The sequence below is a fragment of the Chinchilla lanigera genome, unplaced genomic scaffold (genome assembly GCF_000276665.1).
Source record: "Chinchilla lanigera isolate Chin_1 unplaced genomic scaffold, ChiLan1.0 scaffold00001, whole genome shotgun sequence".
In the NCBI taxonomy this organism is placed as follows: Eukaryota; Metazoa; Chordata; class Mammalia; order Rodentia; family Chinchillidae; genus Chinchilla; species Chinchilla lanigera.
Genome location: NW_004955402.1, coordinates 33,774,000 through 33,800,865, shown reverse-complemented (window position 1 = coordinate 33,800,865; position 26,866 = coordinate 33,774,000). Strand labels below are relative to the sequence as shown.

The 26,866-nt window shown below is 48.3% G+C and overlaps 1 protein-coding gene across 4 annotated transcripts in view; it reads right to left on the bottom strand.

Annotated features, from left to right (window-relative positions):
* The window catches only part of Ctif (CBP80/20-dependent translation initiation factor), a 279,653-nt gene that overhangs the window by 185,611 nt on the left and 67,176 nt on the right, over window positions 1-26,866 (bottom strand). For all 4 annotated transcript variants that reach the window (XM_013510556.1, XM_005372899.2, XM_005372901.2 and 1 more), the window contains 2 exons: window positions 17,555-17,763; window positions 5,095-5,166 (listed from right to left, as the gene is read on the bottom strand). In XM_013510556.1, coding sequence (XP_013366010.1) covers window positions 5,095-5,166; window positions 17,555-17,737 — 255 coding nt within the window. In that variant the 5' untranslated portion in view covers window positions 17,738-17,763. The remainder of the gene's footprint in view (window positions 1-5,094; window positions 5,167-17,554; window positions 17,764-26,866) is intronic.

Genomic DNA, 26,866 nt, shown 5'->3' with positions numbered 1-26,866 from the left:
GTAAAGAGGCACTCGGGGCCAGTGTCACTCCTGAGTCACTGTCTAGTTCTGCCAGGCCTTAGGACAGGGCTCCTTTACTCTCATGATGGAGCAACTAGCACTTAGCATCTCAGGGGAGGTAGGATCACAGGTCATCAGTCAAGACTCAAAGACATCATTTTTCATACTCCCCCATCTTTCCCAGGGATTTGTGCAACTGTCTGATAAGCAGGTATGCCCACCAGGTTCCCAGCAAAGATTTCATCAACTTGTTCAGTAGCCAACACCGCAAGCCAACAAGTCCTTCTTAAGGTCTAATCCAAGGCCCTGTTGCTGCTGGGTACATGCATTTTCTTTCTTTGGAACTTCTATGCAGATGAAGAGATGCTTGCTCCTGACCCTGTACAACCTTTCATATGCCTTAGATTTCATTCCTGAATTCTTAATCCCCTGCCAGGACCTTGACAAAGTTTTGGAACACACTACTCTTGTAGTCTCTCACTTCAGGTGCTTTCTTTTCAACCCTCCCCACCCATTTCCCCTGTTACAACAAAAGGCTGGAAACTATTGCAATGTCCTAAGCAAATGATGAGGGGAGGACAGGTCTCTTAGGAAAGGACGGCAGGATGGCAAACAATGCCAGCCGCGGGTGAATCCCAATTTCTGGAAGCTGTTCAGGTCTCTCTATGGCCTGCTTTTGTTGTTGTTCTGTACTCTCTGGATCTTCTTCCTCCTTCTTCATGGGACTCAACCTACCCTACCTAGGCTGGCCCCACTTTGTGCCTCTGAAAGGATTTGGAGAAGTAAGTAGATTTTCTTGACATTAGTCAGAATGATAAAGGAATGAGGACTGAAGAAGTCTGCAGCAGATGAATAAACAGACCAGGTACAGAGTAATGCCTGTGTGGTGTTACACGTGGGCCCCTGGCTCCGGACAGGGCCCATGACCCATGACACAGAGCTTCCTAGGCAGAGCGCAGGACCCCAGCACCATTCTGCTGAGCTCTACTTGCCTGGACATTTATAGCCAAGGAAGGGGAGTCAGGGGCCACCACAGCAGCCAGCCACCCCTTCATCTTGACTTAGCCTCAGTTTCCTCCTGAACCTAATTCTCTCCCATGGATAAAGGTGAGAAGAGCAACCCCATCATCCTAAGGGCCTCAGAAAGAGTTGGCACCACTAAAGGAAAAGGGTATGCTAGGAAATGACTGCACAGCCTGGCCTGAGCCAGCTCACTGTGGTCTCAGGCATCTTTACTGAGTGCCCAATATGTGCACGGCCCTAGACCAGAGCGGACTAGGGATGTGCAACCAGCCCCAGCTCGCTTCTTAGGGTTGACCAGGTGGCTGAGGGTTGATGTACATGGAACTGTGTAAGTACAACATGAGTTACTGTGAGGGCGTCTGCCTATGAGGGGGTGCAGTGAGGAGGAACTGGCTGTACTCAGGGGGATAGTGGTGTCCCTGAGAATTGGTCATGTGCTCTGCTCTCTGGTGAATCAGGTTGCAGGGGGCCTTGGAAGACAGATGGACTAAAACATCTCCTCAGAGCCCCACCCAGAAGATGCTCCCTTGGGCAAGCAACCCATGGATCTCCTTCCATCAGAGGCCCCTGCAGGATAGGTGGGAGCAAGATAAAAAACATGCCACAGACCAGCTGCCTGGGGCTTTCCTGAAGCACGGTCACACGAAGGATGCTAACCAGCTCTGATCCCTCCACAGAGGGCACCAGGAGATGGTGCCTCATGAGGGGAGGTCAGAGGCACCAGGGGCCACGGATGTAGACCTGGAGAGGGCAGAAGCACAAGGAGTAAGGAGCCTGGTCTCACAGCGCTGGCTTTGGTGCCAGCCCTAAATGCTCACCTGAGTTGTGGCAAGTGATAAATAAACTTCCATCTTGTCCTTGTGATCCTACTATTTGTACCTAACCGACTCACTCCTCCAATATCTAAATGTCAGGGTTTTCATCACAGAAACAAGGCACTTAGGAGATCTCATTTAAATTAAATTCAGGCCTCCAGTCACTCCTGCCTTCCCCTGCAGGATGGGGCACGGCGCCCAGGTGCACACCTCAGCCTCCCATCAGGAAATGGGGCTCCATTCACCTTGCCATACAGCCCCCACCCCATTTCTGATCTCTGGTTTCCTGTAGACAAGTGCCCTGAGCTGGGCATTCCTTTACACCTGGGTCTTGTCCTTCTCACCAAGGCTGAGGCTGCTAAAGCAGGCCATGGCATCCGGCCTGCGCAGGGCTTAGCACCAGGCCCCTGCCAGCACTGCTCTTGGTGACTGTCTAGGAAATCCTGCCTGTAAACACCTGCAGTCCCTGGCCTTTGAAGGTGTCGTTGGCTCTAAGTAGCTTTCCACAGCACAGGGGCGTGGCCCCACCAGGCTCAGGCAAACCAGACCTCTGCAGGCCTTTCCCACACTCCAGATCCAAGCCCAGCAGGCCCCATGCCTCAGACCCACAAGGCACAGACTCTGTGGCTGCACAGTAAGTGTCCTTTCAGGGCCCTGGCTACTCTTGTGCTTTCTTCTTCTGAGATGAGCAGATGGGCTCCTATTATGACCTCCTTCCTAAATCACAGCTTAGCAGTAGTCCCATGACCTGTCATAGGCCCCTCCCAGGAAGCCCTGGTCTCTGAAATATCAGGGAAGGAGGTGCATTTACATGCAGAGACCCCCATTTCCTCTTGCCTAGGGCTTCTCCTCCTCAGTATTTCAGTTCCACCTGTCAAGAAAGGTCCTTTACATTTCATCTTTACATGTGGTTACATTTTACTTTGCATAACCTGCTCATCCTAAGTTTCCCACCTGCTTCCCAAAGATGGGATTGGGTCAGCAGCACCTAATGCCAGGTGCTTGGTGGGGGAGCCCGCACACACCCCTACAAGGGAGCATCATCCCACAAGCCCCCAGTCCTGCTCCACTAGCCTAGGCCTCTGTCCAGGTTCCTACCCTCCCTCCTCCAGGTGACTGGAACAAGCCAAGCAAGGGCAGCTCAGAGGGAGGGTATAGATCAAAGCTGCAGGTGGGAGAAGGATGAGTTCTCAACCCCTGGGACCTTGTCAGAAGTGACAGGTCCAGAGGGTAAGAGGGTAGAGGCAGAAAAGTTGATAAAGGGGAAAGAAAAAAGAACCCTACACTGGGAGATTCCAGAACCAGATACCTACTGACCAAATAATAGACAGCAGCCACTGACCAGCCTCTGATGTTCTCCATCTAAGGGCTCCAGCCCTGCTCTGAAGCCCCCACACCCAAGCCAACTTTGCTGCTTGAGAGTTAAGGAGGTCTTCAGATGAGGAACCCAGAACAACAAGCAGAAACAAGAGTCAGAACTGCTGATGTGCAGGGGTGAAACTGAGGGCTCAGGAGCATACCAGGGTCCCTGGCCGAGGAGGAGGCAAAGACAAAGTCCTCCTGGAAGGACACGCAGCTCAGTAGGGCAGATAGAAGTGCCCTGTGGGCGTAGGGTAGACAAGAGGCGATACACCTCCATGGGCCTTAGTTTCCTCATCTGCAAACTGCATGGGGAATGCAGAAGCCTCTGGTTTTCATATGAGGAAGCTGATACCTGATGAGAAAGAACTTGCCACCACATTTGTGGCAGAGTGAATCCAGCACCAGGGGCCCTACTTCACTTATCCAGGGCTTCTGTTATCACCTCCTTCCTAAGAAACAATCAAATGCACAGATGCACACTAATCTTGCAATCAGAGTGGACCACTGGGGACAGCTTTCCCTCCTTACCAGGGGGCAACAGGCCACCAGGCTTCTTCCCTTAGGACAGAACAGAGAAGTGTTGGTTTATTCAGTGTAAGAGGCTAAAGTTGAAAGAAGCTAGTGGGCTGGGCCCCGTGTCCTTGCAGCAGCTGTGGGATCAGAAGCCATGGAGTCTGTGAAGCAGGGTTGGGCTAGGATAAGTGGTTTTATACGCTTCTAACCCCACAGTTTCCTACCAGCAGGGATGAGGTATCACCAAAATTAGCTGGATTGCCAGCAGGGGTGGGGCCCCGGGGATCTGGAGGACAGCTCTTGAAGAGCAGCTGCTCCCTTCCTTCCTGGCCACACAGCCCGCCCAGGAGTGCTCAGGCACTCACAGCACCAGCAGGCCCCAGCCTGCTCAAGGACAGGTGTGCACGGGGCTCCTCTGAGCTCCTCCCACAAGCTCTCCCACCTCTCTACCCTCTGTAGACCTGAAGCAAAAGTGATCTCCAAAGGGTCCCACCAGCATCAAAATCCCAAGTCCCATTTCTTTTGGGGTCTATCAGTTTCAGTGCATGAGCTGTTAGTTTGGTTATCTAACCGCTGTGTCATATTCCACTGTAGGGATATGGTACAGAGAGCCCTCTCCTCTCCTCTCAGTGGACATGTGGGTTGTTTCCAGACATCTGTTATTACACACAATACTGCTACTGAAAGAAATCAATATGCTTTCCTGGAGATTAATTAATATATTATTCAACAATCAATGGATCACAGAAAAATCAGAGAAGAAATACAGAAGTTTATAGACTAACATGACAATGTGGAAGCACAACATACCCAAACCCATGGGACACAGTGAAAGCAGTTCTAAGTGGGAAAGTTATAGCCGTAAGTGCATATATATAAAGAACAGAGTGATCCCGAATAAATAACTTAATGATGCATCTCAAGGTCCTAGAAAAATAAGAATAATCTCAATCTGAACTAAAAACAAAGAAATTATAAAGGTCATAGTGGAAATTAATGAAATTGAGATTTAAAAAACCAACATAAAGGATTAATGAGCCAACGAAGTGGTTCTTTGAAAGGATGGGAAGGGGACTTGGGGATGGGTGAGATGGGAGGAAGGGAAAGGCCAGGATGCGATATGTCTATGTACCAGGTCCCTCAAGATAAATGTATTTTACTATGTATTGCAAAAATATACTAACAAAAACTGAGGAGGAAAAAAGAGAATGTGCTTTGGGGAGTGATGCTTTGCTGTGGCCAGGAATCATGGGAGGTTTCCCAGAGGTACAGCGTCCTTCAATATCCCACCTTCCTGCTTGTTGTGCATCCCCACCTCTCAGGAGCCCACAAAAGCAAGACAAGTGACAACCCCAGATGGAGCCCAGAGCCGCTCCCCTACCTGCTGTGGGGGGACTCGCCCTCGCGAGAAGGAACCGCTGCTGTCCAGCTGCTCACTGCAGTCCGCTGTCCACTGCGAGGCAGAAAGGAAGGGTCAGTGATGGCGGGACAGGCTCTCACTTCCCCCCGCACCAGGTGTGCTGCTGTTCCTTGGCAGAAGAGCCAGTAAGAACTCAGCAGTCTCAGTGGCAGATCTTTTCCCACCAGCAGGTCTCCAAGTGCCACAGCAAGGTGATCCCCTGATATATGGCAGGGAAAGGCAAATTCATTCCCTTCACCTAAATCTACTGAAGTGACAAAGACCCAGTTGCATTGCAAAGTTAAGAAAGCATGATAGCAGGTCTTTTTAGTTTTGGACAACCAGCCTCATGTGGCTCTAGCCACAATGATCCTTGATTATGTCAAGGTTGGAGCCAGAGGACAGGCAAGTATGGCCACCTTTTCCTGTATACTCACTCAGCTCTAGAGCTGATGGACCCAGCATGAGAGAAGAGCCCCAGGCAGGCCATCAGAAGCTGGGCTCAAGCGCAAAGAGCTGGGAGAATTAATATGTCCCAAAGTGTGGTCTAACAACCACCTGCAGGAGAGTCCCCAGGGTCTTCTATACAGAGGACACTGGGCACCCAGACCCTCCACCCACTGCATGAGCTGGGCTGAGGACCAGCATGCTGACAAGCTCCCCTGGTGATGCACTGGAAGTTTGAGAACCACTTAAGCCATGTGACCTCCCAGACTTCATTTTGTCATCTATAAAATAAGACCATTATGCTGGGCAGCTCTGCAACGTAGAGATGGAGGACTCTAAGCTGTAAAAGCACCGTGCAGACAATGTGGCAGACACAGAATGGCTCATCCTCTGTCAAGTGCTACTTAGCTACACTGTGGTGTTTCTACTGCTGTGTTAAATGTTAGCTATTCTCTCTGCTGAACGAGAATGTTAACCTACAATGTGTGTGAGACATAGAACACAGAGGGAGCTCAGTCTCTATGTTTGACATCTCTGGTCAAAACTATGACGCGGAGGGTATCAGATCAATACAGTCCTTTTTCCTAAAACACTGGGTGGGTGCCACCTCCTGATAGTGAGTTGAGGACACAACCTTTGTACAAGAAAGACCTTTTAGTATGATGCTGACGATATAGGCTAGGTCCAAGTATGCTATAGAGCAGTTATCCAACCGAAATAAAATGAGGGCCACAGGCAAGACACTTTTCTAGTAACCAGATTTTAAAAAGAGAGACAAAATCAAGTTAAATAATGTATTTTACTTAGCCCAAAATATCTAAAACATAGGGTAAACAATAAAAAATTCTTGATGAGATATTTTATGATCTTCTTTCCATACAGAAGTTTTGGAAACCCACTAGGCACACACCTCAGATTGAATGAGCCACATTTCAAATGCTCAAGAGCCACACATGGCCGGTGACTCCAGTGTTGGACAACAAGTTCTGGAGAGACGGGCAAGGCAGCAGGTCCACTGCTTGCCGGTCCCTGCCCATCCATCTGCTGAGGGCAAACTTGCCAGCCTCCGTGTAAGCAGGCTTTCAGCTGACTTGGCCAGGAGACAGGAAGAAGGGAGAAGCTAGGCATGCTCCCTCTGTCTCTCTTTGTCTCTGCCTCCGGTGGCATTACTAGTAGTGACTGGGTCTTCATGGCTCCGTCCCTCACTGACTGATTTCAATGCTTGACCCTCGGGCAAGGCTCTGGCATGACCATCTCCTCCCTTGTGCCTCATGTTAAGAGACAAGCAACAGCTACACGTGGCTGCTAATTTCTGATAATTGAGCTACATAGCTCTTTCATCATCTAGGTAACTGACACTTTGCATTAAATTCCCTAATGGATAACTGCAGTCACAAAGTATCCCCGACTACACATTTATTAACTGAAAAGTAAGAAACTCCTCAGCTCTTACTTTAACCAAGTGAACGAGGCTAATGCTGCCGGTAATAAGATGCATCAGCATCATGGGATCCTAATCTGGAGTGCTGAGCAGGGCACAGCACTTCTGAGGGATTCTTGACCAAAGTCCACAATCTCAATGTAGTCGTCAGAACACCACACAGGCCATATCAATGAACTTTCTGGAAAATCGGAAACTATCAAAGGGTGGAAAAAAGAAAAGACCAAGAAAGTATCACAGATTGGAGGACAACAAAGAGATGACACTGAAATGTAAATTTGGATCTTAGAACAGACAAAGGACAACAGTGGAAAAACTAATTAGCTCTGAGTAAAATCTGTAGGTAATAGCAGCATACCACTGCTACCTTCTTAGTTCTGATCCCTGTACCACAGTTACATAAGATGTTCATTGTAGAAGTTGGGTTGCAGGGAACACTTGAAATGATTTTTGCACCTTGGTTGTAAGTGTAAAATAATTTCAAAACAAAAAGTAGTATACATGAACACACATACACACATTATGTATACATATACATATGTATTACATAGACACTATGTACACATACACATGTGTTATGGTTTGTGTCTTTGTGTCCCCCCAAAGTCTCATGCAGTCATGGGGCAGGCTTTTAGGGTTTGATTGATTATGGGTGTGAGAGCTACACCTGCCCTGCAGTGGATAGTTTGCATATGTAAGGGAGAGGAAGAGGCTGCTTGTGGCCATTCCTCCCTTTTAGTGCTTGTTGCTTTGGCTGTGTTCTGCTGCCGTGAGCTGTAGCCCTCTGCCATGTGCCACTCTGTCTTGTAACCTTCCAAGTATGGACTGAAACCTCCACAAACTGTAAGTGAAATAAACCTTTCCTTCCTTAATTTTGGGCATCAGGTATTTTGTCACAGCAACGAGAGAAAAAGTAACCAAGACAACATGCATAAAAGTATGCAGACATACCCATTTTGAATTGATACATACATGTACACATGTATGTACCTATGTGTGTATGTACATGTTAACACTGCTATAAACATTGTAAGTGGAGGGGTGGATACATGCGGGGATGAGGAAGGAGGTGCTCTCAGCAGAGGCCCTGAGGAAAGGAACATGGCAGCCAGGGACCTGGAGAAGAGTGAACTCAACCTTATAAACAGGGGCAGGGGGCACCTGGCAGCTTAGGGCAGACTTCGATCAGGTCAAAGAAGGCTGGGACATCTCCTCTTTGCACTTGAGCTGTGCTTGTGCCAGGGAGTCCCTCCTCAGAGGACTGCAGGAGGTGGTACTGACCCAGAGGGGAATGGGCAGGGGCTAGCGTCCAGGTGCAGTTCTGGGGTTTTGGTAATACAGATGGAAATAAAGAAACCTAGCATGTGGAAGAGACAAGCAGTGGCAGAGGGAAGCATCTACACAGAGGAAGTTGAGTAAGATGATAAAGCCCACGGTGGGTTACTCAGCTACTGGTGGGCAGGGCTGGATACAAGCACAGTCTCTCGAAAGAGCAGGGACTGTGTCCTGGCTTTCCCAAAGCTCAGGAAGACAGTGAGAGTTATTACACCTCATCAACCCACAGGACTTGCAGGGCTCCCACCCCAAATGCCACAGCCAAGCAGCAGCCCCGGGGATGTCCTCTCCATGGCTGCTGCCAGAGTCACCTCCAGGAGCAATGTTTACTGCTGCCCTGGTCTTCAAAGCTCTCTGGGACTCCCCCTATCCAACTCCAAAGCTCATTCTGCCTCTGCTGGGAGTCTGCACTCAGCATCTCCTCTCTTGTGTGCAGCTTATACCTCTGGCATCCCTTTGCCTCTGAGTCACTGCCTGGAAAACCTCCAGACAGACCTCCAGATCCATCTCTCCAAACCCTCTTCCCGCCCGGAGCTGGAAATCTCACACGTAGAACATTCCTCCTGGAAAGCAAACAGGCTCACAGCTTGGAGTTTCAATACCAGGCAAGTCCGTTAGGGGGTGAAGGAGGAGTCTACCTGAAGAGCCAACCACAAGATGCAGGACATGTGAATATTTCTATATGGGACACAGCAAGTGGAATTCACAAAAGTGGTGTCAGGGCCTCAACCATATATGCTATCATTTATAGCTCAGTTAAAAAATCTGAGCCAAATAGGACCCAGAGTTAAAGATGTAGCAAACATGTAAGGACAGATATTTACTCTAAACTCAAAATGGATGTTTATTATTCTTTGCTTTTATCTGTGCATTTACATATTTCACAATAAAAATAATTAAAATCATTTAATCATTTGCACCCCAGGATGGGCAGTACTTTTTGAGTGGACTTTGGGGAGGGCAGGGGAGACCATGTGGCTCTAAGCATTGGAGGGCAAAGGCAAAGCTCTCCATGGGACAGGCTGACCATACCAAAGATAAACCAGTGTCTAAAGCTCCTCCCAAGGACTGGCCTATTAGACACCAGAGACCGTGACAAGGCTAGATCCTGAATCAGCACAGAAACAGAAAAACAGATCAATTGATAAAGCTACACCCACAAATAAATTAGTGTTCAAATGGGATCTTTCTATGGGATAAAGATAGTGGTTTCAACCAGCAAAAAGGAGAGATGCATCAGTGACCACAGGACATTGAGACAAGGTGCTTGCCACTCAGAAAAAATTACTCTAGACTTCCACCTGGCTCTACCCACGGACAGCATATTCTGAGTTGATTAAAATGCTAGATACAAACTACATCAACATTTAAAATTCTATGTATGTGGCAAAAGAAATTCTTCACAAAAAAAAGATAAGTGAGGGGCTACTTGCCACGTGTAAAATCAAGGATTAGTCCCCATAATACATAGAGGTTTCACTTAAATCAGGTTGTTCTAAACCTGTCACATTTATTAACGTTTCCTACCCTCAGAGCCTTTTGCGCACAGAGATTGAAGCATAATGTGGTCAAGTAACTTGTCCAGGGCCACACAAACAAAAAATGGCAGACTGATCAATTGGCATAAATAGGTATTCACTTAAATAGCCAGACAAAATAACTGCTGATAAAGGCCAAGCATGGTCTGACAGTCCACCAACATCACAGTCAATTTTTTTTTTCTTTTTGCTATAAAGGATCTTCTTGGGAAAACTAGTGAAATATAAGGGCTGTAGATTATAGTATTATAGCAGTGTTTATTTCCTATATTATGATTACCTAAGGGAATATTCTTGTTCTGAGGAAACATACACTCTAGTGTTTAGGAGTAAAGTGGTGTCCTGTCTGCAACTGATTCTCAAATGGCTCAAAAACCTCTCTGTCCCTCTACATATACTTATATAGAGATACATAAAGTTATATACAGTGTACACTATTTATTTAGAGTGCAAATATGGTAAAATATTAGCAACTGGAGACCCTGGGTAAAGGATATGTGGTAATTCTTTGCAGTGTGATTGTGTTTTTTTATATACTTGAAATAATTTTCAAATGAAAAATTATCTAAAGGGTCAGCTTACCCAGGGCCTCCTACCCTCCCTGTGTAAATGGCACGAGAACCACCCAGAGAGGAGCCTAAGGTCCCCATCTTGCTGACTTACTTAGAGAAAAGGCCCGAGTCCTCCCCAGGCCTGAGGGAAGCCCTGACAGCTGGCCGCTCACCAAACTCCTCCTTCTCCCTGCTCCCCCCGCCTGGTTTCAGTGCTGTGCTTTAAAACAGGACATGCCCCACACTGGAGCTTTGCTTTCTCCGTTCCCTGGGCCTTGAATCCTCTTTCCCAAGTGGCCTCACTCTCTTACCTCCTTTGAATCTTCCCTCTGAAGTTCCCTTCCAACACCCTAGCATTCTGCCCAATTCCTGCCTCAGGAATATTCACCTCCCAACATCTGATTTCCTGTCTTTCCCCAGCAAAAGGAAGTGCCAGAGACAGGATGGTTGGTTTTGTGCATGACTTTGCCCCCAGAGCCTATAAAAGTGCCTGAATGAATAAACGTCAGCTCTAATTATATTTTACTACTTAGCCTACAGTACCTGGCAGAAATAAGAGCTGATTTAAACAACTATACTGTATCCTAAAAACCACCACCCAACAATGTCTAGGAGATCATGCTAAATAAACAAGCAAGCTAGGGCTTACAATATACTAGGAGTACAACTTTATTAAAGGTGTGTAAAGACAAAAAGAATACACAAAGTTATATTAATTCTTGTCATAAAATGATGATGGATCTCCTCCTCCCCTCTGTTTTCCAATTGTCTCTGTTTCCCCAATTGTTGCTTTAAAAGTAAAATAAGTCTAAGCTAGGCTTGTTGATACCCACCTGTAATCATAGCTACTGAGAAGGTTGACAAAGGAAGATCACAAGTTTTAGGCAACCCCGGGCAACTTTGTAAGACTCTGTCTCAAAATGAAAAATAAAACAGGCTGGAGATATAGCTCAGTGGCACAGCACTTGCCTAGCATGTGCAAAGCTCTGGGTTCAATCCCTAGTAGTGAAAAAAGAAGTAAATAAATTTTAACCTACTTTTTTAAATTTTATTTTTGTTATTTTAAAGAAAATAGTACCAAAAAAAAAGAACAATAGCAAAATACAACAAAACAAAGCAAGGACATTAAAAATGATACAGGATTTCAAACCAAATGATAGGGATTAACAGTTGTTGTTATATTACATATTGTTCTCTTCAATGAAGTTGCTCAGATTACCAGATGTAAGAATAGAAGATTGATCAAACCATTAAAGGGAATAAGAAAATAATAATTTAAAGGAACATTAGAGACAATATATGGTTTCACTAGACAGGATGGTAGAAATTCACCAATAGTTGTTATACTGCAAATTGTTGTCTTCACATAAATTGCTCAGATTACCAGATATAAGCATGCAAAATTGGTCAAAATATAAAAAAAACCTTTTAATCATTAACTGTTCCCCTCAATAAACCACCAGACATCAGCAGTGCAGTTATGCCACCTACCCATATATATATATATATAATACACACATTAAGGCATTTAAACCTACTTTTAAAAGTGACTGGTAGTCAGATTAAAAAATGCTCAATCTTACTAAAAATCAGAGTGATGCAATTAAAATTACAATATGTCGTAACACACTGGTGGTGGTGTAAAGAACAGAACAGTCATTGTGGGGAGTGATCTGGCACTAGCTGCTAAAATTAATGCTGCTCCTCAGCATCTACCCACAGAAACATTTTTATTTGTGCAAAAGGGGGCGGGTCCAACAGCATGCACTGAGGCTTCATGCCTTTCCAGGGGAAAATTTAGAAGTAAATGGGATGCTCAGCATTGAGTGAATGTGTAAATAAATCTACACCGTGAGCTGCTGTGCAGCCAGGAATCAGAACGCGCCAGATGTACAAGCCTGGAAGAATCGCAGGGCATATGGTTAGTTGAAAAAATGAGCTATTACACTACATAGCCATGGACTCTGATATGTGATTTTGAAATAATACATTTCTATAAGCCTATATATACGTCAATAAATGTCAGTAAATGCCTAAAAAGGGTGAGGAAGTTGACTTGCCAATCTGATGGGACACAGCAGTAAGGCATTGGAATGAGGGGGATTGAGCTAAGGGAGATTTTATCATTAAAATCTGAATTCTTCTATATGGTGTAAATGTATGCATATAATACTTATATAATTAAAAATAAAAAAATTAAATAAGGCAGAAGTACAGAATGAATCCAGCCACCCCAGGGTGCTCTTGCAAACTCACTTCCTCTGTTAAGCCTTTCAAGGGTGGTCTGCCATTGAGCTCCTCCTCCTGTAAGCAAAGACAGTAGGGAAAATGGATTGAAGGGTAGAAGGAAATGCAGAAAAGAGACAGTGGTGGAAGGAATGGTGAACAGTTAATAGGGAAGACACCAGGGAATGAGAAACATGAAGGGAAATAGAAGGAAAACCATGTTAGGAGACAGCAAGCCAATGTGAATGTCCGCATGGCCATACTTCTCTTCAAAAGACTATTAGAGTTCCCACTGTTTCCAAGGGCCTGACAGCCTTAAAAGGGCTGCAAAAAGCTATTCATCCTCAGGGGCTCTTAATTTGGTTTGTTAAGAAGAACAGTTAGAAACGATGTCTCCAGGAAGTGTATGTGCCTTTCACCTGGTTCCTACATCCTGTCATTTCCAGAGAATGCAGCAGTGAGAGCTGGCCTCAGGAAGGGACAGCAGAGTCACAGGAGGGTTACCAAAATGTCAGTCCTCTTTCCCTCTAATCAGTGGAATCTCTGGTGTAGGGATCATGCACTGAAGTTTTCTGAAGTTCCCAATAATTCATGTAGCTAGTTGCAAACACTTCTCTAAAGCCTCTTGGTGATTTACAAGGTCATCCACTCACATCACAAGTGCCACCCAGAGAACCACCATAACATCCCCACCATAACATCCCAATCTCTTCCACAAAGGGTTAATGCCCAACAACATTTAGAGTCCTAACTCTCTTCCTATATGAGAAAATATACTTATCACACAACCTCCCATCAGTCACAGCTCATAGCCCCCAGGAAGGTAGAAGTAGCTGAGGTAGAGGTGGAGTTCTGGGACCAGCTCAATCACAACCAAGTAGGGTGGTTTGGTCATTTTCCATCTCTGTGCCTTATTTTCCCCCCAGCAGAGAGCTATAATTCCCTTCCTCCCAAGGACAGAGTGAAGACAACTTTCAGGATGTGACCTTGTTAACTTGGAATCCACTGGAGAATAGGTACTCTTAAAATTTGGGACTTTTAAATATGGTATTAACAAACTTTTTAATATGGTATTAACAAAAGTTGTGAAACTTAAAACCTACATTCTCTTGAATACTCATCTAAGGAAAGAGAAGCTCTATCCAGCCAGCCAGCCAGCCTTCTACCCATCCACCCCTCACAAATCCATCCACCCTTACTTTCCTTTTCTTTGAGACAGGGACTCACTATATAGTTCAGGCTGGCCTTTAACTCACTGTGTAGTCCAGGCTGGCCTCAAACTCCTGAGGATCCTCCTGCCTCAGCCTCCCTAGTGTTGGGATTACAGGTATGCTCCACTACACCTGGCTAACCTTTACCTTCTAGTTGCCTCTGGGCAGAGATGGGAACACAACTGTGCACGTGTCATGAGCTATTGCCTTCCTGAGTGCCCACTGTCATCTCTCAATGCTAAACAAATGACCTCACCAGCTGAAGAGCAACATTCTACTCCACTCCCTCAAGCCTCCGCAAGGTTTCCAAGATTCTTCACAATTTTCCCCTCCCAGAAACATCAAAACACCACCACAGACAGGCAGACAGGGACATTCTTTGAGTGTTTTTTGTTTTTTTGGCTTTCATTTAAAATAGTCATCAGATTAAATAAAAACAAGCAAAGTGCTTTGGCAGACCTCTTTCCCACAAGGCTGTGTCAATAGAGATTGCTTTTTTATAGAAATATCTTAGGTAGACACGTCTAACTCTGGCCTGGGTAGTTAGCCACAACTGCGGCTCTTCTGGAGTCTGCCCCAGGTATGTTGTGGGTGTGGGTGTGGGGGGCAGGAGCCTAGGGGGAGCGGGATGGAACAGCCCCTCCTTGCCCAATAGCATGCATGCCAGTGTGTAGTCCTGCCAAGCATCTGCCTTCTTCAAGGAATTCAGCAGCACGAATGAAGTTTAAGGGATGTATCTGAAAGTTATAACCAGCACCTTCCCCTCCCCCACAAATAACCATTTCCGGCTGCTCTAGAGTCCTGACTTGCCTGCCTCCCAGACCTGGGCATCCAAGCATGAGTCAATCATGGTTCTCTTAGTTCCTGTCCTTTCCGCCCTCTTTACCAAAGAGATTGATTTTCCTTGGAAATTTTCCAACCCACCCTTCCTGCCTCCCCCTTCTATGCCAGGTCATGGTATTGCTAACTGTACAGCAGAGCAGTTTAAATCAAGAAATGAATTTGCATAAATAAATCAACACACTCTCAGCCAAGATCCTTGCTATGCTCCTTACAGTCACTTGTATCTCACCAGCTCACCCACCTACCACTTCACTCCCTTTATTCCTCTTGGATCACAGCCAGCTCCTCCACCACCCTTTGGTCCTTTCCTGGGAATGTGGAAATCCAGGAGATGGTCCCAGTATCCTTGGTCCCACATCCCCCTCTCGACACACTCCTGTGCTCTCACCAGTCCCTCCCTCGCCAGCTCCAGCACACTCTCCTGCTCCACTCCTGGACACCCTTCCTAGCTTTCCAACTCATTTCCCCTCATCAGCTCACCACGACCTCCAATCCTCTCACCTTACCCTTCAGCATCCACCACTCACCTCTGGTGCCCACTCCCTCCTTGTCTGGCTAGTCATCCAGTTATGTCACCATCCTTACTCCCTCAGCCTCTCCCTCTTGGAAAAAGTTCAGTCCTGATGAGGGTCACCTTTGTAACTCTGCACTCTACTTTCATGGTGGAAAGTAGCTGGGGAAAACCCACAATGGTGCCACAGGTATTATTCTAGATGACTGCTCGGGGACAGAGAGAAGGCCACTGCTCCTCTCCCCAGCAACATTTCCAAGAACATACCGTTAATGCCTTGTTTGATCTCACTTCCCCAGTAACACCTCATCTCTTTTCCTTTACTGCTAAGCTCCTCCAGAGGGGAGTGATACAGGCCTGGTCTTCAACCATCTCCTTTCATCCTTGATCCAACCATAGCTGGATTCCACTCCCACCACTCAACTGAAGCTTCTCAGGACACTGCCACCACAGCCAGGTGCTCAGTGGTTATTCTCAGTCCTCCTCCTATGTGGTCCACCAACGGTATCCAGGGAGACCCACCCTCTCCCCACATCCTGAGCACCTCCTTCCCAAAGGCTCCCAGCACTCTGCGCTGGTCTGATTTTCTTCAGCCTCCCTGGGTTCCCTGGATGCCTCCTCTTCACATCCCTTCTTTCCAGTAGCTGAGGGACCCTATAGTTTAGCCCTTTACCTCCTGCCTGCATGAACTCCATCCTCTGTCTGCCTCACTGTTCAGCCTCCCTCTCCTCTGCTTCAGCATTCTGACTTCTTGGCTGGGCCTGGACTCCTCTCCCAACCCAACCCTCGCGGCACATGGTCATCTCTATCTCAAAGTTTCCTTTCTCCCAACATGCGCGTGGCTTACCCTTTCCCCTCCATCTTTGACTATTGTTTTTAAAATTGCAAACCCTCCCTGCTATCCCCATGCTCCTCATGGCCACCCCCTTCCATTTCCTTGCTTTATGTTTCTCTTTATGCTGCAAGATTCCCCAGCACTAGAATGTAAGTTCCAGGAGGGCAGAGCTCTTTGCAGTCTTGTTCAGTTCTGGGTCCCGAGTCCTAGAACTATAGAGCAGTGCCTGGCTTTGCGGGTGGAGTAGGATGCTGTGTATCCTCCCGTGGATGAGGTGAGGAGGACATTACAGGCTTATACACTAATTTATGACTTCGAGGACACACAGGAAAGCTCACCCCATGTCTGCCTCTCCCATAGGGGTTTTGCCTGCCCCTGCTCCTGGCCTGACTCCTGGTTTGAGTTCCAGAAAAGCCACAGGGCCATTCCGGCTTTTGAAACAGCAGGAGGACTGGGTTTTCTTTCCACCCAGACAGGGCGCAGGCGGCTGCATCCAGGTTTTCCCCAAAGCAGGGCTCCCAAGTAGCTCTCCCTCTCCTCATCATAGGAGTCTGAGCTATGGGGTGAGACAAATACAAGAATCTAGCACTGCGACACTGAACCTGGACCGGATGGGAGACCTCTCTGTGCCTCCCTGTGCAGGCAGCACCTGCTTCTCTGTGGCTTCTGTACCTCATTTTCTTTCTTCCCTTCCCATATTCCTGAATAGCAGGACAATCCCCATCTGCCAGATAAGAAAACTTGGCTGCAGAGATACTGGGGGCTTTGCTTAAGGCACATACATAGACAGTTAGCAGCAAATCTGGAACCAAGTCTTGAAAATATCTACTGCATATTTATGATATTAGGCAAAGACACGTGTGGCCTGCATTGGTACTTTAGTCAGGAGAATGTAAGACCTCCAAATCTCAGCCTACAATCTTTCAGCTGAGGCAACCTCCCATCCAAAGCCAGGGCTGCCACAGATTGACACAAGAAGGGGAGGACCGCCTGAGATTCTGGTCAGAACACCTCATACATGTAAGTATGCTGGCACCCAGATCCCAGGGGGAGCAGCCCAGGAGACTCATTTCTTAGGCTTCTAACAACTGCCTGTATTTGAAATCAGAGAAAATATACCTAAGTTACAGTTCTCTGGTGGAATGCATCATGGATAAGCTATGATCTCCAGATCTTGAGAATGGAAGATTGTGGAGAAGACACTGCCAGGCACATAGTAGGTATTCAATAAAAACGTATTCAAAGGCCCATGAGTCTGGCAGGCCCTCAGCTGTCTGTGGGTAGGGAGGAGTAGAAGTGAGTTCCAGGAGTCAGGCGTATATAGCTATAGGGAGCTTCCTGCCTGGACCCCAAAGTCTCTCCTACATGATTCCAGGTGCTGTGCCATGGGAAACCATTCAGAGCTTGGCATCCCTGGGCCAGGTGATCAGACACTGGCCAGAATTAAAGTCCCCAGTATCACACCCTTTGAGTTTGCTAAGCTCCACCCTGGGCCAGCGCTCACCTGGGAGATGTGGGACTGTGTCCTCTGGCTCTCACCGTCGTCGCCCTCCGTCTTGTCAGCCAGCAGCCCCTGCACCTGGTACTCCAGTACATAGCTGTCGATGAAGCGCTCCAGCTCCTCAATTTCCTGGGAGCGGCTGCTCCCCGCCTCGGAGGAGGCCGACGCTGCAGAGGAGTTTTCCATCCCTCCACCTCGGGGGCCTGGGAAGGCTGGTGGGAACGAGAACAGACAGATTCCATGAGACACTGCTGGAGGAGAGAACAATGCCCCACTTAGGAAATACTCTCTCCTAGAAGCTTTGTCCCCTCTTCCATGACATTTTGGTCTCCCAAGTGACAGCAAAGTCAGTGGGCACTGGTTTATCTGTAGCATAAAGAATATTTTGAATTCCCACTGCAAGGGGAGGGAAACTGAGGCCAAAGAAGGCAGATTATTTGCCTAACTGGCCAACGTGAGCCCTTTGGCAGTGTTTGGGCTAGTGAATGCCCAGGCCTTATTGTCTGGAAAAAGCAGAAGATGAACCATGATTGGCACCTGAGCCCCATTGCCTGACTTGGATTTAACAATATCTACCACAAGAGGCCACAGACTGTTACATCCCTGATCCAAGAATTAGGAGGTACAGGGATCCACATACAGACCCAAGAAGGGCTGAACCCTCCAAGAAAATTCCTTCTTCTAAAAAGACTTTCTTTCTCTCTGGTCACTAGATTGTCCCTTAAGTTAGCGGTAGCCTGTGGGTCCCAGGTTAGCAGTCTGGCCACGGGGCAGATTAGGGGACACGTATTGTATTCCGCTGGAGGACTGTGAGTATCTTCTACTGACAGAACATAAAAGGCCTGGCAGGTTGTCTGTGCAGGTATGTTAAGACATGGACACTGTCTGGTCACCCTCCAGGAGAGTATGAACACCCTCAATAGCCCTCTGGCTCTCTCTTGAGCTGGGCCTGGCAGACATGACCAGCAGTTCCTGAGAAGCCAGCTTGTGCTGACCAACCGAACAACATCCCTCCTGACCAGGCTGGGTCAGCCCGTCCTAGGGATCCAAGCCTGCGGGGATACCTCTACTGCCTCTCTCTGCCCTTGTCCCCTGTAGTCACACATTATTCACCAAGGAGTAAGGTGAGCTACAGTCCTCACCTTCAGGCAGGGACCCTCACCTCCTTCTGACTGGCTTGAGGCTAGACAGGAAGGGATTTTTAAAGATTGTCTTGTGTGCCTTGAATTATTGGGAGACCTGTGATCTGCACGAGGATCCCACTGAGCCAAGGGGAAACAGAGCCTGCACAGGTTTCATCACTACAGCTGAAAGGTCTTCCCCCCACCTCCACCTTGTGAAAGCATGAAGCAGATCAGAACAGTAGACACGCAGGGCTCAAAAATGGGGCCTATGTGGGTGCTACGGTGGATGAGAAAGGCCAGGGCCATGGTGCTAAAAGGAACATTGGAATCTTAAAACCTTCAATGTCTGAGGACCTTCAGGGAATGCAGTTATGGGCTAATAATCAAGGGTTGGCTGAGTGCTAACTGTAAGGGATGTAAGGCAGGGCTCAGAGTGCCTCCAGGTTGGGCTCCCCTGACCTCCATCAGTTCTCTTCTGAGGGAAAACAGCCCGGTGAAGACTGCTGAGCCGCAGACTTACAGAACTAGGTGGTGATTAACTGATATTATTTTAAATCAGAAGGTTGCAGCAACCTATTACACAGCCATTGAATGCCAACACAGGATGCCCCCTCCTGCTTCTGTGCTTTCCTCACACTGCGCCTCATTTAGGGGCACTTTCTTGCACTTTCCAAAACTAGAGGTCCTTATACTTATGCAGTGATAGAGCAAAGGCTGTCTGGCAATTAGTCCAATCTCGTGGCTCAAGCGAAGGCCAGTACGCAAAGGATTCACCCAGTCCTGGCTATGGGTCTGAATACTGTGTCTTGTATTGTTAAAAGGAATGGGAGTGTTTACTGCACCCTATCATGTTCTCAGCACTTGATGTGCCTTCACACACTTCACCCTCAGGATGACCCCATGAAATTAGCATAATTATACTACCTAGCAGAGGAAACAGAGGTTCACAGAGGTTAAGAAACAGAGGTTGAGAGAGGTTAAGCAACAGAGGTTCAGAGAGGTTAGGTAACATGTCCAAACTAACACCACAAGGCTCCAGGTCAGCCTGACCCCAACCCTACTCTTTTCCTTCCCATCTGCTGGCAGCCTGTGCAGACCTTCAGGAGAGCTCCCACTTTTCCATTCCCCACTGCCTGGCCAATGAGCAGAGAATTCTTTAAGTACTGTGTCCATTTTTTACTCTCTGACTAGGTGCTGGCCCGGGAAGGGTGTCTCATGCAGGCTCGGTGCCAAGCCTGAGCTAGATGGGAATGATAAGGTTGCTCCCAAGGGAGGGCTGAAAAGGAGCTGCCCGAAGGCAAAGTCAGTGCTTAAGGCCCCACCCACTGTTGCTGGAAGACTTCCAATTTTATCAAGGGCTTCCTGGCACACTTGACAGGTATAGGACAGAGAGTGAGGTTTTGCAGGAACTTGACACTGAGCCAGAGCCATTTCCAGAAGGATCAAATGCTGGCCTCTGCCTACAGCAGTGGCCTCCAGCCTGTGCTGCTGGGTCCTCCTGGCACGCTTGAATGCCATGGGCCATACCATGGTTGTATCAGGCAGCCTGGGTATGGTAATGACCCCAAACCTACACTGGCTTGCTGAGGAAGTGCAGGAATTGAGACTCATCCCAAACCGTGCAGACTTTTGGTGTCCAGAGGGAAAAGGAGGACTCCCCAAAGAGGCTCATGCTCTCTCGGCCACCTTCTACTCCAGCTCCTGCTGTCTAACCAGAGTCATGTGGTGTGTGGTATGGCCAATGGCATCTCACCTTAGTCACCCTTGAGCCCAATGCACAGGGCTTCTCTGACATGAGAGGTCTACAGGAACCCACCTGGTCCCTGTGACCTGAGCATGTGTGTGAGGAGCTAATATCCCATGGTACAGCCCTGGGTTGGGACAAGTACTCTCCTTTTGGTCTCAGATGAAAATTCTGAGGCACATTCTATGTGTTTCCTCAGTGGTCACCAGACCCACAGCGCTGCTCACCAGCCCTTTCCTCCTCTCCTCTCTGTTCCCTGTGAGTCTAGTTCCTGGGAGACGCCCTCGCTTCTACATTCTACAGTGTACCCCTCCCAGGGAGCTGAGGCCCCTCCTTCAACGGGATGGGGTGCATTCAGGGCTGGACTTCCCAGGCTCGGCTTCTGCAGGAGAATTAGGAGCAGGGATAGGCAGAGAGTGCTCTGCTGAGTCCCTCTCTACAGCAAGGCCAGAAGTTCAGAGAGGCACCTGTGCCCACAACCTGACATTATTTTTACTGTGCTAAAACATACATACCCTAAAACTCACCATTTTGAAGTATACGGTTCAGCAGCTGTAAGTACATTCACAAAGTTATGTAACTGTCATCACCATTGCCAGGGCCTTTTCACCATCCCAAGCTGAAACTCTGTGCCCACCTAATAGTAATTCCTCAGCCCCCTGGCCCAAGCCTTGGTAACCACCGCTGTTCCTCTGTCTCTGTGAACTGGCCTATTCTGGGTAATCTGTACAGGTGGAATCATATACTATTTATCCTTTGTGACTGGCTCATTTCATATAGTAAATGTGTTCAAAGTTCATCCACACTGTAACATGTCAGAATTTCATGCCCTTTTATGGCTGATAAGACCCTGTATTACAATACTGCATTGTATGTATTTGCCACAGTTAGTCTATACACTCATTCATCTGTTGACCTGCATGTGGGTTGTTTCCATATTTGGCTACTAAGAATATGCTGCTGTGAACTCAGATGTACAAATATCTGCCTGAATCCCTGTTTCAGTTCTTTCAGGCATAAGCCTAGAAGCTCTATTACCTTTTTAAGGCAAGAAAATTGGGGAGGAGCAGAGTAGCTGAGACACAGGGAACGCGATGCTGTCCACCAAGGCTGGTTTGGCTGCCTTCCCCCCTGAGCTCTGGGGGGTCTCCCCTGGCTCAGTTTCTCCTTCACAGGAAGAGCTGCTGGGAAATCCTCACGCAGCTGGGCCGCTGGCTGAGCTGAGAGCCAGCAAAAGGGGCTTTTGTTTTAATGATCAGCGAACGTAAAGAAGCTGGGACCAAAGGAAGAAGGAAAAGGAGAGAGGAAAGGATAGAGAAGTCAGGGGACATCTCTGACTGTGGCCATCCAGGACATAGAGCTTGCAGAGGGAGGCAGATCCCAGAAACTTGTCCCTGCAGCTGTGCACTGGGCCCTAGCCCTGCCCTCATTCCCCGCCAGGTGATGGATGAGGTGAAGCAAAAAGGGCCTGAAGCAGGAGTAGGAAAAGTGCTGAGGCTGCACTTTGCTGAAAAAGACATTAAAGGGGCTGCCACAGGCAGGAGGGGCAGCCTGAGTGGGCACAGGATGGATGGCGCAGGGGCCCAGGGTGCAGAAGGACCAGCAGGGGCTCCTCTGCTTGTGATTCCCAGAGAGGTTGCAGGGCAGCCAGGCTTAGGCTGCTCTGTGGCTGTCTGGGGAAGGAACAGCGGTGCTCTCCTCTTAGAGCTGCATGTTAAAGGACCTTGTCCCAGCTGGGTGTCCCAGGACGTCCTGCCCCCCTGCTGCAGCCAATCACAGACATGCTGCCACTGTAGCTCTGGGTGCCTGGCTGCCTATTTTTAAGGCCAGAAATGAAAAGCACCCATGTTCTCTGAGGAAAAGGAGCCTTCCCCCACACTGGTGTCCTCTCCCCTCGCCAGCCCACACAACCCACCCCCTCACTGCTGCTGCCCCAGAGCTGCGCGGCTTCCTTAGAAAGCCAGCATAGAGGGAAAGGGCTTGTGCAGGGAAGTTTGTCTCTCCCTAGCCCTCTGGCCCTGCTTGGCTAGAGTCTGGGAAGCTCACAGCACCCTGAGGAGGTACAGGTCTGAAGCAAAAGAAAGGCGAGGCCCAGTCCATCCAGCAGCATCCTGCAGCTCAGAAACAGTAAGTTGGATCTGCCCCAGCCCTTCCAGCATCCTTTCCCACTCACCCAGTGGCAAATAGCATTAGAAGCTGTAAATTTAGCCAATCCCTTTAAGAACAGCCAGGCATTAGGGGCATTATCTCCCCCTCCAATCCCCAGGGATGAGTCTGGTGACCTGCAAACAATCTGAGACCTGTCTTCTCTGTTGCCTGCCAGCCCTTCTTGGGAACCCATCATTCTAGGGTCTGTGGAGAGGCGGCCTCAACCTACCCACCTCCTGCCTTTTCCAACTTCCTCATGCTCTTTCCTGCTGCACCCGGGCATTTCACTAGCAAAGCACCAGTCTGGGACTGCACACAAGGGGCAGAGGAAGACCTGTTTGTTTCCCTGGCCCACTCTTTGGCTTTGTGCTGCTGCAGGGCCTTACCCTCCTTGGAACTAGCTTCAGGGTAGCTTCAGGCACCCAAGGGTGCTATGGAGGGCTTAAGTGATGCTTGTCTCCCCATGTCAGCAGGACAGCGACTCTCCATCTAGGCAGCATGTGAGCTGTGGGTGGGCAGCGGAACCCGCCCATGTCCCCACCACTTGCTTCCAATTAACCCACTTATCACATCCATGGACCTCTACACCACACCCGCCCACAGTGTCTTTCTCTGCTGCATGGTGCCCTACAGCACTGTGCTCTGGGCTCCTGGCTGGCAGTTCTCTTCTGGCAACCCTGTCTTTCATGACCCTGGTGCCCTCAGTCCCTGCTCGCCTTCCCGCCTCCATGCAGTGCCAGCAGTGACACCTTCACCCAGAGCTTGCACCAAGGGCTAGAATTCTTTGCCAGCTGTGAGGCAGCTCCCAGGGCTGGGCTGTCCTGGAGGCCCCATGGCCTGCAGAGCACGTGAGTAGAGAGAGGACAAGCTGCCCTGGAGGGAAGATGTCCACCGCCATCCAGAGGAAGCCATGGAAACCTGCTCACTGCCAGCCTCCCTCCTCCAGCTAGCATTCCATCCCCCGCAATCAGGACTCTGGAGACAACGCCATTTCCTTGGCAATTGGCAGCCCCAGAGCCCAGTGATGCCTGTCAGTGCTGGCCTGCAGACTTGGCCACATAGGCGTGTGCCGAAGGACAGCAGGAGGTTCAGCCAAGGAGTGTAGGGGGGCCTCAGGTCCCCAACGCCTTGGAAATGGGAAAGTTCAGAAATGCACGGCACTGGAGGCAGGCAATCTTGGAAACTGGCACCGTTTATTGTCTCAGGAGTCAAGGACATCTGGTGTCCTCTGAATGTGCCACTCCCCTGCCACTAGCATCACCACTTCAACCCTCTGTCACTCAAACATTAGACATGTGTTCTTCCAACTGCAGGTGTCAAGATTTAGTGAGCTGTAAAACAAATTTTCTGGGTCATGAGATTAGTGTTAAAAATGTATAAATAAAGGTAAAATACATTATTGTAACATGCATTGTAAGTGCAATTACTGTTTCCTGGGCCTTTTGTTTGACCTGCCCATGAAAATGCATCTTTTGGTGAGCAATGGTCAAAAGAGTTGCAGTTACGCCGTACAGCACAGTGCTCTCTAAGTCTCTATAGGCTCACCATCCTGGTGTGTCTAGTTAAAACACAGACACAGATTCAGTGGATAGGGCTAGCCTCTAAGATTCTGCATTTATAATAAGCTCTCAGGTAAGGTTTTGCTGCCAGAGGATGAACAGCCGAGATCTAGAAAACCATTCACATGCCTTCCATTCAATATTTGGATATCCCGTCCTGTGATAAAGGGAGGGGCAGAGGCTCCATTCTGATCAGTTGGTCCAGGGAAGGCACTCATAGCCAAGGGTGGAGCTCCCACTGGGCAGGGCATCAAACGAGCTGAGCTATTCTCTCCTGGTGGATCTGGACTCTTAGAGCCAGGTACATATATCATCACCTCCTTAGACTCCTGCCTGGTGGAGCTCCAGGCTTCACTGGTATGAACACATCAGAGGTGGCTCCTCAAATCCAAGCCACACAACTTCGGTGGTACTTTGAGAGTCCAGCCTCTTTGCTGCGCAGATGAGGGCACTGATGCCCAGAGGGGAATGACTTGGGAGCCACGCGGATGCCTTTGGTTCAACTCAGTCTGGACCAGGTCCCTCAAGGGACCAAAGACAAGATGACCTGCTGAGAGTCATCTTCCCCTCCCCCATGACTGTCAGTCCCCTCAGTCCCTAGTGTTCTAGCTTATAATTACAACATCAGCCATGAGTGACAGGACAGAGATTCCTAAGTAGCAGAGAACTCCCCAAATCATCCCACTGCTCTCACAGCCCACTCTGGAAGCCCTACTCTGAGCAGGCCTGGACTGAGCCCCCAGTCCCTTCAGAATGTGATGCAGAAGGTGAATGGGGCCCAAGCCTCACTGTTCTGTCTCAGGAGCAGCCTTGGGGTGATGAGAACTGGACCAGTTCCCCAGGAAGGGGACAGCACTAGTGGCAGGAGCGCAAGTGAGATGGTGTGGCCCCTTCTTCCATCAGCAGCAGGCCTGCTCTGGCCAGCACCTTCCCGGAAGGCACCTAAGTAGGAAGGCCATGGGAAGAAGGCATCCAAGTGGTTTACCAGGGTGTTTCCTTAATGCCAAGCTCTTAATGTACATTTCCTCTTGGAGCAGGAGGATAGGAACAGCAGCTGCACCAGGGCCAATCAGCAGGAGGACAGCTGGGACAGCTGTGGAGCAAGGCCCAGCCCTGCATGATCTCTGGATATCCCTGTTGTCTGGGTCTGCCTGCCCTTGAGGCTCTCAAGGACCAGAGAGGCCTCTACTGGACTCTAGCATGGCCCACTTCCTTGGTACTGAGCATTGGCTGCCTCCTGACACCTTCTTATCCTCCTCATATGCTGTTACTCAACTCTTGCTCTTAAATTTTTTTATAGATTTTATCTTGTCTTTACAAGACTGAATGATCCCTGAAGGCCCTACTCCACCTATACCTGTCTCTGCCTGGAGCCTACAATGGGCAAACTGGCCCATGCTCCTCCCCACCATGACTATCTGAGCACACTCCTTCCCGAGTTGGCCTCCTCAGCCATCTTGTCCTTATCTGTTGGCCCAAGACTCCTCTCAGACCTTTCCAATTTCTAGAACACCAGAGGATGCTGGGGGTTCACCTACGTAACACCCTACGTCCTGGACTGGGACTCAAACTCTTCCATAACACTCCAGAGCCTTCTGAAGAGAATTCATCCCAACTAAGAAATACTGAGAACCGGGGGTAGGTAGGCAGGCCCCAGCTCCACACTATACAGGTGCCTGGGGACATGGAAGTCACAGACCAAAGCTGTGCAAGGCCATGGGCCAGAGGACTTCCTCTCTGCTTCTCACTCTGAAGACAGGGAAACATTGTGATTATGGGATCTGATTTCAGGTTCCTGGCTGGTTAAGCCACTTGTTAGCTATGTGATTTTGGGAGACTCAGCCTGCTTCCTCATTTATAACAGACTGACGATGGAAGTACCTCACCACACGAGGTGTTGTGAGAATTAAATGAGATAATGCACTTAGAAAAGCATAAGAAAAGTATTCAGCACAGCCAGCACTCAATTATCAAGTATTAAGTAAGCACTCAATTATCACTCGACTTCATAAACATCTCAGCTGTCTTCTCATTCTCTCCCACCCCTCTGCCTCCCCAAATCACAGCCTTTCCCTCAGAGCCCACCTCTATGCCCACCTCCTCCATGAAGCTTTCTTTTTTATAAAGAGAATAATAAAATAATAAAATAATAACAACATAGACAAAAACAAAACAAAGCAAAAACAATAAAAATGATACAGGGTTTCAAAACAAAATGGTGGGAATTAACAGCAGTTGTTATATTACATATTGTTATCATCAATGAAGCTGCTCAGATTACCAGATGTAAGAACACAAGATTGATCAAACCATTAAAGGGAATAAAAAATAATTTAAAAAACCATTAGAAATGGTACAGAGTTTCATCAGACAAGATGGTAGAAATTCACCAATGGTTGTTATATTGCATATTGTTGTCCTCAAATTAGTTATTCAGATCACCAGATATAGGGGCTGGGGATTTAGCTCAGCGGCACAGCGCCTGCCTGGCAAGCGCAAGGTCGTGAGTTCAATTCCCGGTACCGGAGAAAAACCGAAAAACCAGATCACCAGATATAAGCATGCAAAACTGGCCAAAAAAATTTAAGCATTAGCTGTTCCTTTCAATAAACCACCAGATATCAGCAGTACAATTATCCCAGCTATCCTCCTATATATATTTTTTTCCTTTCTTTTCCTCCCTTTCCTCATCCTAGTTTTTCCTTCCTTTGAGCAATTTCTTTCCCTTTCATAATATCTA